Source organism: Tiliqua scincoides, chromosome 2 (assembly GCF_035046505.1).
Source record: "Tiliqua scincoides isolate rTilSci1 chromosome 2, rTilSci1.hap2, whole genome shotgun sequence".
NCBI lineage: Eukaryota > Metazoa > Chordata > Lepidosauria > Squamata > Scincidae > Tiliqua > Tiliqua scincoides.
This window is the reverse complement of record NC_089822.1, coordinates 118,242,370-118,261,206: the sequence shown is the minus strand read 5'-3', so window position 1 is coordinate 118,261,206 and position 18,837 is coordinate 118,242,370. Positions and strand designations below refer to the sequence as shown.

Here is an 18,837-nt window from a genome sequence, read left to right as displayed (position 1 = left end):
ACTGTGTTCAATGGGGCTCACTCTCAGCTAAGTGTACATAGGATTGCAGCCATATTCTGGGATATACCCCACAGGGGGAATAAACAGAGTTTACCACAGGATTATTTCCTCCAGAGATAAATCCACTTTCCTAGGCCAGGATCTAACCTCCTGAAGTAGTGCTAGGAACCATGAGACAGAAGGAAGCCTTGTGAAGGCTTTTACTCTGCAGAAATTACAGAGGAATATCAAGAGCATACCTACATCACAGTTTCAATCTGGCTTACCTCCCTATTCTGAGAACTCTGCAAATTGTAATCATGTGAGGGGGTCTCTAACAGAGAATGTAATTTCTTTATTTGATAAATTTACGCTCCGCCCTTCTTTATATGTTTAATTTAATTCATCTGTGTCTTGCTTTTAAAATGAGATATCAAAACAGTTTATGCAAATTTAACATGATAAAAATATAAAAACGCATCATCAGACATCAAACTAAACCACAGCCACATGAAATAGCAGAGTTCAGAACCATAAGATTCTGCACAGCAAAGAATCAAACATTAAACACCTTCCAAAACAGGAAGGAAATCTTCTGGTTCTGCTGAAAAACAGCAAGGGAGAGAAGATGCTGAATCTGTTTGAGAAGCAAATTCCATAATTGAGGAGCCACCACCAAAAAGATCTTATTCCAAACAGCAGACCAAAGAACAGGGCCTCTAACTGATCTTAAACACATATATCTAATCTATATATCTTATAGATATATAAGGCTCATATATCTAATCTATAGATCACATTAATTCAGTGGTAAGGGGAAAGAACTTTATACTTGCCTATGGTCACTCTCATCTCTAGCCAGGCTAACAATGACGTGTGTGGAAGATTCAGATTCTGCTATAAATGTTCAGAACAGATTTGAGGGACTGTCATCAATTACTCTGCCACCTGAAATATGAACTGAGGCTGGTTCTTCTGCCTGGCCATAGAAAACACAGCTAAAGGACATAATTTGCTTTCCCTAAGTAAGGACCAATCTTCAGGAGTCTCGATTTTAGGCCATGAAATTCCCGTATCCAGCAGCATCTGAAAAGACAGTGAAAGAAACTGGGAGCTACAATGCAGACATAGTGTTAGCATGGTTTGTTGCCTTAGGTCTGGGTTAGAATAGGCCTATTCAGGTCCAAATGACCTCTGTTCCTGAAGCGTTCTTGTGTTTGTCAGGTGGCGTCTGTATCGCCCAGTCCATCAAGATCCCACGAGAACCCAAACCGGGTGAGTTTGACAAGCTTATCAAGCGGTTGATGGAGACCCCCAATGCCCGCGGCATCATCATTTTTGCAAATGAGGATGACATCAAGTGAGTGCACCATCAGCTTCAGTACCCAAAGCATCCTTTGGGGGAGGGGGAGGGAAGGTTGACTGAAATATTCACTTCTCCCATGTGCCTTCTGCAGGCGAGTGTTGGAGGCTGCACGCCGTGCCAACCTGACTGGGCAGTTCCTGTGGGTGGGCTCTGACAGTTGGGGCTCCAAGATCTCCCCCATTCTGAAGCAGGAGGAGGTGGCTGAAGGAGCAGTCACCATCTTACCAAAACGGGCCTCTATTGAAGGTAATGACAAACAGTGACACCCCCCCCCCCCCCGCATAAGTAAGGCGTTAGGGCCTGCCATAGTAGGAGAAAGAATACTCCCTCAACTGGGAAAATAGTTTGGAAAATGGAACTTCAGCTGTTTGACTGTTCTTCCTGTTTCTTTCTCCTCAAGTACACTTGTAAGTATAATTTGTCAAGAGACAATCCGCTCTTAAGCACCGCTCTGTAATTGCCCTGATTGTGAGTGTAACTGGGTGTTCTTAAAGGGCATTAAATGGCAACTAATCTGTTTTAGGGGGGACTTGAGTACATTAGCATGTGCTTAAGCCAACATTGCATCTCTGTGGCAGCCAAAGAGTGTCAACAGGGTGGACTTTCCCCACAGTAGTGCTGCACACTTAGGGGTGGAGTAGGGATTTTAACAGTTCCATGACAACCAAGGAGTACTGGATCAGAGCTGGCAATTATTCTGCATTCATTCCTCAGAAGCAGGGTCTTGAAATGGACACTTCAATCCTTCTTAAAATGGAAAGACCGGAATTGGCCTTGACAAGGAGGGCAGAGTGAACTCTTACATGTGCCTTCCCACTCACTGTGTAGAAATGGTCCTTACGAGCAGTTTCACTGCTTTATTTAATTGACAGGCTTTTATATGACAAGCAATAATGAATAGGTGCAGCTTTCCCCTATCAGCTTCTTCACGCTAGGAAAATATTTGGGGAGGGGCCACAGCTCAGTGATTGCCAACAGACTAGAAAAAAGTCAAGCTTGCCTGCTTCTGTGGCTTTAATGGAAACATGAATTGCAGAAAAGTTTCATGACACAGAGATTAGCATCACCAACGGCTAATACGGCACCCCACATCCCTCCACTGTAAATGGCATAATGCCAAAGGCTGGGGTAAAATTGGCAACCCTAAGAAAGGTGCCTGCAAAGCTTGTGACCTCCTTTTCTTTCTCATCCAGGTTTTGACCAGTACTTCACCTCACGCTCCCTGGAGAACAATCGACGCAACATCTGGTTTGCCGAGTTCTGGGAGGAGGACTTCAAATGCAAACTGACCCACCCAGGGTTAAAACCTGATGAGGCAGCACGGAAATGCACAGGTATGGATGCACGGTCTTTCCAACCTGATCCCAAGATTTTCATCTAACTAATCTCAGAACCAATCAACACTGCCTGGTCTGTACTAGCAGCAGAATGAGATGGTAGAATTCTGAGGTGGGAATATACTACTACCTGTACTTCAGAGTGGAGGTGTAGAATTACAGATTTTAGTATTCCTCTTATGAAAATAATTTCCCTGCAGTGAGTACAGCAGGGAGTAGGCTGTTCTACAACCTTTCTCTCCACCAGTCTCTTCTTTTTACTTACAGAAAACTTTGTGCATGGGAAAGCATAATACAAAATGGCATCTCCTACCTGTCATGCAGATTATCATCTGCAGATTATCTTCTGCAGTGATGCAGATTATTCTACCACTTCAGTATTCTACCACCTTATTCCACTTCATAGGTAGAGCAGGCCACATGGACAGATGTTGGACAGATGTGACCGAATCTTAACTGTACCACTTCACATGGTAGGTAGCAGAGACATATTTTTAAATGTGTCTCCTCTACCATTCATGTTTGCTATGCTAAAGGTGCAATCCTAACTGTGCCCTGGGCCGATGCAAGTCCCTTGTGGCCTGGGAAGGTCGCAAACATGCCCAAAAGCATGTTTGCACCTCTATGGAAGTGAGCCATGCTGGCGCATGGAGGTGTGCCGGCCCATGGAGGCAAAATCCAGGCTCCGCAGTGGCAGGACAGAGAAGATAGGTCCATGCCAGCCGAGTTTAGCTGCCGCTGGTGTCGGGGGGGGGGGGTTAGAAAGAGAGCAGGGCGGGGGTGTTTTGGGGCAGGGGAGGGCAGGCAGTGGGCGGGCCCATGGGCAGGCAGGTGGGGGGTGGGGGCAGGATCCAGCAGTTATGCCAAATCCTATCTCCCGTTCCTGGGTGGCGTGGAGAAGCTCCTGCTTGGAACTGCACCACCTCATCAGGTGGCACAGATCAAAGTAGACCCATTGGGGCGACTGTGGCTCTCCCTGGAGTAAGGGGAAAAGTTTTCCCTTACCTCAAGCAGAGCCTCAGCCAGCCCCAAATTTGTGCTGGATACAGTGCATGCCCACCGGCCTGCCTGTTCCAGCACAAGTTAGGATTGCGCTGCCCGTTTCTCTCTGTTGTTCTAGTTTATCCTCTTTCAGAGATGGTTTCTGTTCATTCAAAACAGTCCCACCTGCAGTTTCTAAGTGGTTCAGTCCAGAAGTCTTCCACTCTTAACGTGGCATGTGTAGGCCCACAGTGCATCCCTTCTATGTATGGTTCTGATCCATATTTCTTTCCCCTTCAGGGGATGAGCGGATTGGTCGAGATTCAACATATGAGCAGGAGGGAAAAGTACAGTTTGTCATTGATGCTGTCTATGCCATGGCCCATGCCTTGCACAACATGCACATGGAGCTCTGCCCGGGCCACATTGGGGTGTGCGACAAGATGGATCCCATTCATGGACGCACCCTGCTGCATTACATCCTTGCTGTCAACTTCAATGGTGAGACCGGAAGGGACAATCTGGATGTCAGGGATGTCGAATTGCTCAGTCCATCCTCAAATGCAAATTTGAGGGCAGTTTAAAAATTTGCATACTTTTCCGACAAAAGTAACTGTAACAGTTCTACCCACAGCAGCAGCAGTTAAGCAAGGGCAACAGGGACAGCCAATCAGTGTGCAGCTCTCTCTGGATGGGGGTGGGAGCATGCAAGAATGGTAAAACTTTTCCTGGACTGTACCATTTCAGGCTGCAGTGGTGCACATGTTAGAATGCTCCCCAACTACAAAAGCTCCATCCTCATACATGTCACACATGCCAGGAAGAAGTACTGACTGGTGCTTCCTTTGACATACTGATATGGAAGGGACAACAAGCTATTTATGGGGGGAGCATTCAAAACTGCAGTCCACGGGGCTAAATTAATAAATACCACCACTTGATACCGCTTGATTCTGCTGAGTCTATAAATTGGAGCCAAGAGAGGCTACAGCAGGGCTGTGGGGTGGCTTGCATGTTTGGGGGGGGGGGGAGACAGACATTATCAGCATCCCACTTGCCACTCTTCGCTTCCTACAGGTAGCGCTGGCACACCAGTAATGTTCAATGAGAACGGGGATGCCCCTGGCCGTTACGACATTTTCCAGTATCAGCTGACCAACACTACGTCCCCTGGATACAAGGCGATTGGGCAGTGGACGGAATACTTGCGCCTGAACGTGAGTGACTCGAGGTTGCGGTAGTGCCGGGATCAGTGTGGGAATTCAGCAGCGCTGACCTTTTATGTATTCATCTGATGTGCTAAAACGAAGATATAAAGAAAAAGCTGGTGTGATATGCAGTCCCATATTTCTGACCAAAACTGCCATTTAAAAGCAGGAACATGGAATGAATATTGGGGCAAACCATTTGGTTAGTCCATCTGTATGGCACCCAGCTTTGCTTGCCTAGCACTGGTTGCCTTGCATAGTTGTGTTCAGTTAGTGGCAGTCAACAGTACCTGAAGCCTACCGATTTGTGACTTTGACTTTTGGCTTACTAGGAAGCCCCCTGACCTTTTGCGTGAAGCTGCCACTCAAAGGTCCAAGACCCACCTTTCAGCCCAGAAATCCATTATCTCAGCCTCTAAGTCAGTGGCTGCTACCCAATTTTGCAGCAGCCAGTTCCATCAGTTGAATTATGTGTTGACTGAAGAAGTACTTTCTTTTGCCTGTCCTGCATCCATGGCTCTTCACTTTCTACATACATACCAAGCTAATGAGCCATCACACCTGCAGACAACAGTAGTGTAGCTAGAGGGAGGGAGTAAAACAGTAATTACTGCAGGTGCCGCAATGTGCCGGGTAAGCAGCCCCTCCTGCTTGCTGTTGGAGCCATTCCGGGCAGTGACAGCAGCACACAGGAGATACCGTTTGGTTGGCGAGGTCCTGCACATTGCCAGCATTGCCCAGAATGGCTCTGACAGCGAGTGGGAGGGGCTGCTTACATGGCACATTGCGGCAACTGTAGTACTTACTGTTTCCCACCCCCCAGCTATGCTACTGGCGGACAAAGAGTGCAATACTGCCCTGCTTCTTTGTTTGGCAGGACATTGGAACTATAGGCATTTTGCCTTATACAGTACTTGACTTATGTCTTATGTTCATACGGGGAAACTAGACTCTAAAATTCAGGAAAGGCAAACATGTGGTCTGTCACAGTGCAGGATTCTGAGTATAGGAACATCTATGCAGACTGACATAAGCCACATTTGTGAGGTTTGGAGAAAGCCCTGGAGGTAACAGAGATCAAACTGTGCTGCCATCAGCACTCAAGAGATGGATGTCTTCCCCATCATTCATGTGTCAACCTAGTTCGAAACACACAAGACATGCTAGATGGGCACAGGAATATAAATTTGGAGATCTTGTACAAGGAGAGAGATTCAGTGTGGATTGCTATAGTCTGATGAGACAGGAGTATAAAACACAAATCCTCACAATACTGTTATACACTTGCATGGCTTAACAATTACCATGTATAATAGTGAGATCACCACTAGCTGCCTACATGTTTGTTGATGCCATCGCATTTGGGCTCCACTAATCTTCTTATTAACAACCATAAGGACATTTGAAACAGCCTGGCCACAAGGATTTTACATGTCCTTAAAGAAGAAAGTGCATATACAGGTGTGCATCACTTAACAATGGGGATATGTTCTCCGATCCCCGTTGTTATGCAGTTATGTCATTAAGTGAACATTCAGCCCAGTCTAGTGCCTTTGTTATGTAAACAGACACTCCCTGCCAGACACTCACTGGCTGCACAGGCTAGTGGAGACGGATTGCCTCTTCTTCACATTAAGAGCCTCTTTGTGGTGTAAACAGACACTCTGCTGCAGTCTACAGGAGACCTGATTGCATCATTAAGAGCCTCTTTGTTGTGCTTTGACCACCATCGTATAGGCAAAAGGTTGTTAAGCAACGCATGCCTGTAATGCTATCAACATTGTAAAAGTAGAGCAAACAAAACTTCTACACAGGTGCGCACACAGACGTCATAAGTCATGGTAAATCAGAATAACAGTGGCCATCCAACCATGTCTGGGTATTGGTTATCAGCTGTTCCATCAGCCTTGTTTGATGAATATAATGTCACATGACCACTGTACTTCAAAGTTCAGACTTATGAATGAGTTAAGAAACCAGGTATTTTTAAGGTGCAACCTAATAGTAGTATGGCATGTTCAGGGCAGAGGAATATCTGGTTTGTTCAGGGCAAAGACTGTAATTGCGCAGACCTCCAACCGAGTATGTGACGCTGGTGGTCAGGAAGAACAGTCAGGGGCTTCCTGGTGTCTGATAAGTACAATGACTTCAGGTCAAAGTGTACTAAGTGAAGCTGATTAGTCCGTCTCTGCCAGCATCCAGAGAACATGTGGGCACATATATTGGTATCATCGAATGTGGTGAGGCTGACAGTCAGGTGCCAAAGATCACCAGCTTGGAATAGCTACCCACCCTGTCAGGACTAGTGGTTGTGGGTTGAGGGAGAACTGCAAGTGATTTCAGCCAAGAGACTCATGTAATGACCCGAAGCTCTCCTGGCTTGAAAAGTCTCATGATACAGGAGGGCCAATCCAGTACTATCAGCAAGTATAAAGCCTTTCAGACCCCCTAATTCCAGCCTCTAGTCTATCCTTGGGTCTGAAAATCTAACACAGGCATTATATGCAAGCACATGTTAAATGAAATCTACCAGCTGCCCTACAAGTTTGCGATTTCTGGGCACGACATGACCCCCATTCAACCAGCAACACTCAGTGCTCCCATGAGGTTACCTAGTGACCAGGAAGCTGATGCAAATGCAACGCAAGCTATACAATTGAGACTGCCTGGTGCCAAGAACAGCAAGTTACTATCAAATGACAGATGTATTCATTCCCCTTGTGCATTTCCACAATGGGCAAAAGCTGGCATGTTGCTTGTGGATGCAATCCCTTGATTACCATCAGAAGGGATTACCATCAAAAAGTACCCGACGTTGCAGGCTCACTGTATAGTCTGCGCTTTGCAGTAAAGCTCCAGCATCTTGGCTCTGTCAAATCATCCATAGAGGAACATATAAGGGATGCTGCAGTTTTCATAGCCTGATAATACTTTAATAAGGCTAATGCATTCATCAGTGCATACTGTAGATGCCGTCCAAACAGAATTGGTGCCCCTCCTCAGAGATGCCTGTACTAGGCACAACTGGGATGGAGGTCAGAATGGGGAAAGGTTATGTAACACATTGATAGTCATTAAAATTAATTATGTAAGATTCTCTTTTGGGGCAGCTTAGTGTGAGGGCAACAGGCTAGGAGGGTGACCCTGTTTCAGTTTCCCATCTGCTTTATGCATACAGCCTAACAGAACATAAATATAACATAAAGACTTTCTTTAAATTAAAATATAATTTTACTGATTTTCAAATCAATGTCAATCAATATACAACATAAAAATCTAAAATATAACAATATTAAAGACAGCCGTGAATATAAATACAACTAGATTTAGGTTTTTTTTCTTTATTCTGAAATGAAGAAGTGCAACAGAACTGAAAGATCAGCAACTCTACACCAAAGAACTTTTGACGAGAAAGGTCTTAATTTGCCTTTTGAAAGGGCAGCAGAAAGGGGACCAGACACACATGTCTCAGGAGGGTGTTCCAGAGGATCCGGACTGTGACCAAAAAGGCCCTGCTTCTCACTGGAGGCTGAACTGGGTTCCACAAAGAGAGGGCCTATTGCACAGTCTGATTAGCAGAGTGTAACTGCAGGAGAAGTTTTCATGGAAGAAGAAAGTGAAGTCATTTATAACAGCAGAGGACATCCACATTGAATCTTGTTTAAAAGATCAAATTGCCCAAGGCAGCACCCAATGGATTCATAGTCAGCACATCAAAAACAAAAACACCCCCAAAAATAACACTTTACTTTTGTACTCATTTTCCAGACTCACCTCAAGCTCATTGTTCTGCACCTTGACAACGTGTATTTGGATTTTACATTGTCAGAACACTTAGCTTGTATCACCCCACCCACAGATTCTTGGCAAGGTATAAGACACAGTTGCTCTTTTTGATACAAGACAGTGGGAGGAGAGAAAAGGTTGCCTCTCCAGCTATCTAGACCAGGGGTGGGCAAACATTCAACTTTAGGGATCCTAGATCTTTAGTAATTGTGTAGGAGAGACAATTTCAGCAGGTAGAGCTTGTTATCTGTAAGACGACAAGCTGCACCTGCTGAAATTCCCTCTTCTATACAACTGTTAAAGGTCCAGGATCCATAAAGTTGAAAGTTTGCCCACCCCTGATCTAGTCCACCAGTGCCCAAACCCCAGCCATGGAGCCACCTGCAGCCCTTGAAGACTCCCAGTCCAGCCCTCAGGGAGCCCCCAGTCTCCAATGAGCCTCTGGCCCTCCAGAGACTTGCTGGAGCCCACACTGGCATGATGCAACTGCTCTCAGCTCTCAACCAACTGTTCAACCTCTCGTGTGAGCTGTGGGATGAGGGCTCCCTCCACAGCTTGCTGTTTCACATCTGTGATGCTGCAGCAGCAGCAAAGAAAAGGCTGGCCTTGCTTTGTTCAAGGCCTTTTATAGGCCTTGAGCTGTTGCAACACCTTCATTCATTCATATAAGTTCCATCTCTAATATATTCATTTATGTGAATTTATTTAAATTTGAAATGTAAATTAAACTCTCTCTGACACAGTGTCAGAGAGAAGATGTGGCCCTCATGCCAAGAAGGTTTGGACACCCCTGCTCTAGACCATAGACTTTTATTATTTTAATGGCCATTCTCTTTCTCCAGTGAATCCTGGGAACTGTCTTTTTACAGTCTCTGGCAAAGAATTATTAACACCTTTATAAAAGAACAGTTCCCAGCATTCTCTGGAGAAATCAAGACTGTTAAACTGGTGTAAAACCAATACAAGTTTGTGGTGCAAGCATGCCCTTGTCTAGTTAGCAGAGTCCTGCTGCTCAGTTTCTTTCCACTTTTCAACCGATAAAGTACGCTGCAAATGTGTCATCATTACTCTTTTGTTGCAGAAGACTGAGGGCCCAATCCTATCCAAATTTCCAGCACAGGGGTAGCTGCAATGCAGCCCCAAGGTAAGGGAACAAATGTTCCCATACCTTGAAGAGGCCTCCAAGACTGCTTTCCCAACCCCGGAAGCAGTGCATAACCTATAGGCACAGCAGCACTGGTTCTGAAAAATTGGATAGGATTGGACCCTCAAACCTTCTTCTTCAAAGTAGCGCTTATGTTACACAAATCCTACATGTTCATAGAACTTGAAAAGCAATATTCTTTTGCTGGGGAAGACACATATATACACACACACCAAACTGATGCATACTGGACTATGCCTTTCACATCACTAATACTTGAAGGAAAAGCTAATCGTGGCAGTGCAAAGAGTTGATGTGATGCAGTGGAGCTAAACTTGAGCAGAGGTGTCAGCTTGCATCCCCACTAAGCCAGGACATTCACTGAGGTATACCTGGGCCAATCACTCTCGGCCTAACCCACTTCACAGAGATGTTGCCAAGATAAAAGGCCACATGAGCACATCCCAGAGCTCGGTTTAAGAAGCATGAGATAAATGGATGCAAATTGTATCAAAATAATCATACCATTTCTAAGTCTCCAAAATCCCTGCTTCCAGTACACACCATGGCAGCGTTTTTCATTTTCTCCCTTCAGGGAATAGTTTCCACTCCAGATAATCTTCCATGAAACCTTACATGTTGCAAAGGATTCTGGGGTATATTCTAGGATATGCCTTCAGGTCACAAGGCAACGGCCAGACCAATTGAACCTCCCTGTTGACTTGTGTGAGCTGAGAGCCTGAAGCAACATTCCTCTGCAGCTACCAACTGCAGATCAGCTGGAGTGGGTAAAAATGTCTTTTTCAGGGAAGTTTGTCTTCTATCACTGATCTTGTCATTTTAGAACCCTGAGGAGCTTTCTAGGAATCCCCCAAGTTCTCAGATGCACAGTTTGAAAACCAGTTTGAAGCTCATTGTTTTATTCTCTGCCTCCCACAGATCGAAGACATGCAGTGGTCAGGCGGTCAGAAGGAGATCCCCAGCTCAGTGTGCAGTCTTCCCTGCAATTCGGGCGAGAGGAAAAAGATGGTGAAAGGGGTGCCTTGCTGCTGGCACTGTGAACTGTGCGATGGCTACCAGTACCAACTGGATGAGTTCACCTGTGAAATGTGCCCCTTTGACATGAGACCCAACCTCAACCGCACAGCCTGTCGCCCAACACCCATTGTCAAACTTGAGTGGAGCTCCCCCTGGGCAGTACTGCCCATCTTCTTGGCCATTTTGGGCATCCTTAGCACCATCTTCACTGTCATCACATTCATCCGATTCAATGACACACCAATCGTTCGGGCCTCGGGTCGTGAGCTAAGCTACGTCCTGCTCACTGGAATTTTCCTCATCTATCTCATCACGTTCTTGATGATTGCTGAGCCCAGCGTGACCATCTGTGCCTTCCGGCGCCTCTTCCTGGGCTTGGGCATGGCCATCAGCTATTCAGCTTTGCTAACCAAAACCAACCGCATCTACCGTATCTTCGAGCAAGGCAAGAAGTCGGTGACCCCACCCAAATTCATCAGCCCTACCTCCCAGCTAGCCATCACCTTCAGCCTCATGTCAGTGCAAGTGGTGGCCGTGGTCATCTGGCTGGGGGTCCAGCCCCCCCACAGCATCATTGACTACGAAGAACAGCGCACACCCAACCCTGAGTTTGCCCAAGGGGTGCTCAAATGTGACATGTCAGATCTATCCATCATCAGTTGCCTCAGCTACAGTATCATCCTGATGGTCACCTGCACTGTCTATGCCATCAAGGCCCGAGGTGTGCCCGAGAACTTCAATGAGGCCAAGCCCATTGGCTTCACCATGTACACGACATGCATAGTTTGGCTGGCCTTCGTGCCAATTTTCTTCGGCACTGCACAGTCAGCAGAGAAGGTGGGAGCAATGAGACTGAGAAATGGGGGGCGGGGCAAAGAACATGGAAGCAAGAGGGCAAGGCCCTTCTTTTGGGGGCCCTCAGCTCACCATGGGCCACCTCTTGTCCTGCCCCTCAGGGAGCCACTTTGTCACCACCAGACAAAGGCTATGGGCATAGAGGTGACTCAGGGATCAGTGTTGGGCATCTCTGAGGATCCCGGGTCCATGGCAGCTGCCCAACAAAGTCAACCCCTGATGCTGACTCTGTGGTATGGAATGGTTGCAGCAGAAAATAATAGCCAAATTAGACCGTATGGGGGAGATGCATGAACAGTCTGTAAAAAAAACTATTTTTATAGGAAGCTGTCAGTTTCAGCAGGAGGGCTCAACTGCTTAAGCTTTCCCTTCTAGTCAAAACTGCCCCACCTTATCTCCACACAAAGAGAAAGAGGGTGTTTTACATGGGGAAAAAGATATGGGGACCCTGTATCTTTTCCCCCATAGGTTGAAATGCAGCTCAGGTGGAGAACAGTTCTTTGGGAAGGAGGGGAAGAGTTAAGCCACCCCTCTCCTACCTCTTCCCAGTCACAGCCTCCAATGTTGTTTCCCCAACCTATCAGGAAGCTGTTCATAAATCTTCCGGATATTGGCCTTCAGAGCTCAAAGAGATGAGCAGAAGGCCCACATGAATTGGTTCTTGCAGGGCCGTATCACTTTAGATTGCAAGTGGGGGACCTGACAGTGTTAATTATTCACCATTTAAAAGATTCCTTCCAAGTACAAAATTAGCACGAAGGGGAAAAGGCTAACTTAGCAACTTCTTCTTGACATGATAGTTTTGTCATGGAAATTTTTACATGGGGAAGCATTAAAATAGTCAGCTCCACACCTGCAGTTGGAAATGGTAAAGACCAGCAGGGGACACATCACATAGGGCTTTTGCTAGTCTTGTTTTATTCCTAAACTAAGATTTTGACAAACCTCTGGGGGGAAGGATATCCTTTCTGGTGCATTCTCAGTCTTGAGCATCCAGCCATATCAGGGAAAATTGTTGTACACAGAGTTCATGTTATGTCAGAATGCCAGATGCAGGGGAGGGCACCAGGATGCAGGTCTCTTGTTGCCTTGTGTGCTCCCTGGGGCATTTGGTGGGCTGCTGTGAGATACAGGAAGCTGGACTGGATGGGCCTATGGCCTGATCCAGTGGGGCTGTTCTTATGTTCTTATGTTTATGTACAGTATTGTAAGTTAACTTTTGATTCTAACTGTGAACAGAAGCGTTTATTTGTTAAACAGCCAATTGTCCTTCACTACCCTTCTCAGAAAGGCACTTGAAGCAAGTTTTTGATAATATGTAGTTGCCCTTTCCCTTTAATCAATTTAAATGCAGGTGATTCAACTAATAGTCCTTTAATCCAGATCTAATTATTATGGAAACTGCAAAATTCATGACAGTCCTTGGTGCAGACATTTAACTTCTGGGGAGTTGCTTATCACAAGCACAGGCCTGCTTAGAAGAGGAACTCAGCAGTTAAAAAAATCATGCTGGCAAAAATGGTAGAATGAGGGCTACCTTTCCTTGAAGATTTCAGGACAGGACTAGACATTGGAAGAAATGGGAAGCTGTCACTGCTTCCTGTCACTGGCTGAGATTCCACTTGGCTGGGCCAACCCTGAGCTTTCAGTACCAGTGGCAGTGTTAGCATCCAGTGCCACCATCAGGGGTGAGTGAGGAGATGCCATAGGGCAGGGTCTGGCACTGCCCATGTCCCTCTCTGCCTCATAACTAACATCTCAAAAGTCAAACATAGGACTGGCACAACTGAACTGTGCATTTCCCTACTCCTTACAGCACAAAATGAATGGCAGGTATAGGGAAACATATAGTGCAATTACTTCATATTGTACATTGTGCTAGACATAGCAAGTGGGGGGTTGACACTGTGATGGCTCTGTAGCTTTTACAATAGGTAGTTCCGCAGTTAAGGAGAAGAATATGCAGACTTGGAGGAGATTTTAAGACACGATATGGTCAGTAAGGTAGCAGATAGAGTGCTTGACCTGTGCCAGGGTAACCCCAGTTCAAATCTTTACTCAGCCATGATGCTCAGAGACAAGCAACATCTCTGTTACCGAGATGTCCCAAAGACCCAAGTTCTGTTTTCAATGAGAAGCAGGCTCAGCAAGCTGTAATTTTCGATTAAGGAAAGGAGGGAGGCTTGGCCTATTTTTCTGTTCACAACTGCCCCTCCCCAGTTGTTTTACCCTTGCAAGGGAATTGCAGTTACATTGTAAATGCACATCCAGAACCCAACAGTGGGAAAATCAGCTTGCCTCCTGTGATCCCACTATGCATCAGCCCCTTTTGCAGCTGCTGTTTGCCCTAGGAGAAAAGGTGCCAGTGCAACATTCTCCTGGGGTAAAACAAAGCTGGGGAAGGGGGTCTGATCCAAATCAGGATTGGGATACAAATGAGTAAAGCCCCACTACTTCAGACCAGAACACTTCTCTCCCCCCCACCCCAATGTGCCAATTTCAATTTAGACATAAATGTTCTTTGGCTACCAGAAATTTAGATAATGCTGAATTATGAAGATAAACCCCAGGCTGACTTCCTAAATGCCGTAAATGCCCTTATAGCCTGATCCAGTGCTGAACTGGGTGTGCTAATGTCCAATGCAATCAATTGGCAGGGGTTCACCTAAAGCTTGCAGAGAATTGCAACCCAGTCCTATCCAACTTTTCAGCACTGATGCAGCCATGGCAATGAGGCATGTACTGCATCAAGCAGTGAGAGGGCAGTCATGGAGGCCTCCTCAAGGTGAGTGAACATTTGTTCCCTGACCTCAAGGCTGCACTAAGGCTGCGGCGGTGCTGGAAAATAGGATAGGATTGGGCCCTAACAAGGCAATCCTATGCGTGTCTACTCAGAAGCCCCATTAAATTCAGTGGGGCTTAGAGCCCAATCCTATGCATGTCTACTCTGAAGTAAGACTCATTATAGTCAATGGTGCTTACTCCTAGGTAAGTGTGGATAGGATTGCATCCGTAAAAGTGTGTGCGAGATTGCAGCGTCACTCTAGGACAAGGGTGCCCAAACCCTGGCCCTGGGGCCACATGTGGCCCTCGAGGCCTCTCAATGTGGCCCTCAGGGAGCCCCCAGTCTCCAATGAGCCTCTGGCCCTCCGGAGATTTGTTGCAGCCCGCACTGGCCCGACACAACTGCTCTCAACGTGAAGGCAACTATTTGACCTTTTTGTGTGAGCTGTGGGATGAGGGCTTCCCTCCACTGCTTGCTGTTTCATGTCTCTGATGCAGTAGTGGCAGCAAAGGAAAGGCCAGCCTTGCTTTGTGCAAGGCCTTTTATAGGCCTTGAGCTATTGCAAGACCTTCATTCATTCATATAAGTTCATCTTTAATATAGTCATTTATCTAAACTTATGTAAATTTATTCAAATTTTAAATGTAAATTAATTCTTTCTTTTCCTGGCGCCCGACGCAGTGTCAGAGAGATGATGTGGCCCTCCTGCCAAAAACTTTGGACACCCCTGCTCTAGGAGATTGGGTGTGAGGGAGCTGAAACAGCCCTAACAAGTCCCCCTCCCACAAAATCAAGTGGTGAAGCACTTTTGGCTCGTCTCACTTTCGAATGTGTGCCCTGCTGTTCGAAAGTTCCCGTGGGGTGGTGGAATCCAGGGGCATTCTGTGGGTGGGGAGGCAGGTGAGGCAGTGCCTCCCCACTGGAGTCCTTCCAAAAGCACCGCCACCGTGGGAGGCGCTCAAGCACTCTCAACTCACCAGTGGGGAGGCACTGCCTCACCTGCCTCCCCCACCACACGTCCCTGGTCGAATCCTTGCATGCAGAACAAGCCACATTTCGGGAAGGCAGTTGGTCAGAACCCTCCTGTGGGCCTGAGGCTTTCCGATGTAGAGGGCTTTCTTCAGCCCCCCCCCCCGTCCGTTCCTTCATCACGCCCCGGAAGCAGTGCAGCTCACCGAGCCAGCCTGACCCCTCAATGCTGCCTAAACGTTTCTTCTCAGCCCCACTGGCGACCCTGAGAGCAATCCTATGCCTGTCTACTCAGAAGTAAGCCCCATTATAGTCAATGGAGCTTACTCCCAGGAAAGTGTGGATAGGATCGCAACCTGAGAGTCCAATCCTAGGCATGTCTACTCAGGAGTAAGTCCCACGATAGTCAATGGAGCTTACTCCCAGGAAAGTGTGGATAGGATCGCAGCCTGAGAGTCCAATCCTAGGCATGTCTACTCAGGAGTAAGTCCCACGATAGTCAATGGAGCTTACTCCCAGGAAAGTGTGGGTAGGGCTGCCGCCTGAGAGTCCAATCCTAGGCATGTCTACTCAGAAGTAGGTCCCAGGCTAGTCAGTGGAGCTTACTCCCAGGAGAGTGCGGGCAGGACTGCAGCCCGAGCGTGCCGTTTCTCTCCCTGCCTCCCGCCAGATCTACATCCAGACGACGACGCTGACCATCTCGATGAGCCTGAGCGCCTTCGTGTCCCTCGGCATGCTCTACGCGCCCAAGGTCTACGTGATCATCTTCCACCCGGAGCAGAACGTGCAGAAGCGCAAGCGCAGCTTCAAGGCGGCGGCCACGGCAGTCAACGCCTCCACGAGGCTCTCGCAGAAGGGCGCGCAGAACGGCGAGAGCAAAGACGAGAAGCCGGACAGTAAGTAGCCGCCAAGTAGGTATCGCTCTCTCTTTCGCCCCTTCGAGACCCGCCGACGCCTGTCTGTCCTCCGCCTGCCCCGTAAGTACCCCCCTCCCCCCCCGCCTCCCCGTCGGATGACCCGCAGCCTTTCCCAGCACCGCTGTGCCTTCGGGGCAGGGGGACGGGGCAGCTGATGAAAAGCACTTTCATCCCCCTGGAGCGTCTGCTTGCCTGCACACCCATTTGCACACTCCCGAGCTTGCACTGCTAGAGTGGGATACTTAACAGTGTGAAGCTGCCACTCAGGGCTGGCCCAAGACCTCCTGTTGTCACCTGAGGCAGTGTGCCAACTGATGCCCCCTTATAAGGCCATGGCCGTCCTCTGCTCCTCCGACACTCTAATCCGGTGGTTCTCAAACTTTTGAGAGGCCCTCGAGCAGCCATTCTCAACCACTGTGCCGTGGCACATTGGTGTGCTGTGAGCGGTACACAGGTGTGCCACAGGAATTATTAGTAATGGGGGGTGTGAGCCTCCCCCTCGCACTGGCAGTGTGCCTTGTCAATTGTCCAAAAACCAATGGTGTGCCTTGACCATTTTAGTGCCTTGCCAGTGTGCTGTGAGATGAAAAAGGTTGAAAACCACTGCCCTAGAGGCTGAGGCCTGATTTATAAATGCCAAGGGGTGTGGCTATAATGGTGATTGGGCAGGAGTGCTCCCCCACAAGGTAGCAGCTTGTTTAACCCTTGATGCACATAGCCTAATCATCCTTTTCAGTTTCATGAACCACCAAAAAGTGGGCCCTGACCCAAAGTTTGAGAACCACTGCTCTAGTCCACTGCTCTCCTCTCTTCCACACACACCTTCCTTTTGTTCCCTGCTTTCTAATCCAGGGAGTGGGAGGAGGGTCAGTGGAGGCAAGCAAGTGGATGCCCTCCCACCAGCCTGCTACCTGATGCAACAGCTTTAGTTGACCTCATGGATGGGCTGGCCCTGCTGCCACTGTTAGAAAACCAAGACGATATTTAATATTTTGTTTCCCGTTTCATTCCTTATTCCAGTAGCACACTAGAAGCACAACAATCTCCCAAAATAAGCTCACATGTTCTTTGTCAGCCACCTGGATCAATATTTTCCCATGATTAAAAATGGATTAATCAATAGTTGATTACTGCTGAAAGTTCACAGCCCACACAGAAACTCCCATAGATCCCATCAGAATGTTAGGAACCCTGGCTGTTTGTTTAGCTCCCCAAGCTGGGAGGGTATAGCAATGGGGAGCATGCGAGAAACCAAGAACGGGCAATGGCTGGTTGGGAGTTCAGAAGTTCAGAGCAAGGGATGACTAAGAGCCTATAACAACAACCACCCCCCATTGTCTCATAAGGAATCTCAGACCAAGAATCACAATAAACTGGGCAAAGTCCAGGAGTACACTTGACAATCCCCTGCTTTCAGGCAACAAAAAGGTTCAGAGGAAGAAAAAGCACTAGACCTGTGATTTTCATCCTTTTTCGTCTCACAGCACACTGACAAGATACTAAAATGTCAAGGCATACCATCAGTTTTTTGACAATTTATACCATGCTGTTGGTGGGGGGCTCACGTCCCCCAATGGCCCTACTAATAAATGACCCTCCCCCAAACTCCCGCAGCACCTCTGCAGACCATTTGCAGCACACCAGTGTACCACATCACAGTGGATGAAAATGACCGCACTTGATATTCCTGTCAAATTTGTTCTGGAGAGATTACCTTGAGATCATGTGAGGCTAGCCCATTGTTCTCACCTTCTGGGTCATGCCATAATTCCTTACAAACCTGGACTAGGAGCACCACCTTTTTCCCAGAATTGTTTGCACTTTAGCTCTCTGGACATGTCTCTCCCACTGTCACATAACGGATGTGTTAGGCTGTGAGTCTACTAGCTTTTTCATTGCCTGGACTGGCAAACAGCAAAGTGTGTCTTCCTTGAATGCCAGGTGTCAAGCCTATGCCTGAAGCATGATATTCCATCTAGGGGCTGAAAGCAACTATCATAGAGCGTTGCTTTCTAGAAAGGAAGTAGTCATCCATGCTAAGAGAACCAGGCATTCTGGGAAGAACTGGTTTTGATCCTAGTCTTGTGAGTTTGTGGTTTAGGAGAGGCTTGAAGAGAATAGAAATTACAAGATTTGTTGTCAAAGGTTCACCAATCACTCCTTGTGCAAGCATAGCCTCAGGCAAAACAAAGAGATAGGGTTTGCCTGGGGGTCTTCAGTAGTGCCATTAACCCAGATACCAAGACTCCACAAGATACTATTTTTCATTCTAGGGCTCTACCCTGAAGTGTATCAAGAAGTAACAAAGATGACAATGCTTCTGCGCTCATGCAGAGCCTTTTCCCTCACTATTGAAAAACCACAGGAAGCCCCAATGCTCCTGGTCTTTGGAGGCAAAGATTCCAGCTCAGGAGACATGATGTGCAGAAAGCCTTGGGCTCTGCACTTCTCTTTTGCAGAACTCAGCCACTG

General features: G+C 47.3%; 1 protein-coding gene across 1 annotated transcript in view; it reads left to right on the top strand.

Annotated features, from left to right (window-relative positions):
- Positions 1-18,837, top strand: part of LOC136639415 (metabotropic glutamate receptor 6-like) — a 30,212-nt gene that overhangs the window by 8,320 nt on the left and 3,055 nt on the right. Inside the window, exons 3-9 of the mRNA XM_066613581.1 lie at positions 1,204-1,339; positions 1,437-1,591; positions 2,539-2,679; positions 3,964-4,164; positions 4,741-4,880; positions 10,741-11,676; positions 16,119-16,344. Coding sequence (XP_066469678.1) covers positions 1,204-1,339; positions 1,437-1,591; positions 2,539-2,679; positions 3,964-4,164; positions 4,741-4,880; positions 10,741-11,676; positions 16,119-16,344 — 1,935 coding nt within the window. The remainder of the gene's footprint in view (positions 1-1,203; positions 1,340-1,436; positions 1,592-2,538; positions 2,680-3,963; positions 4,165-4,740; positions 4,881-10,740; positions 11,677-16,118; positions 16,345-18,837) is intronic.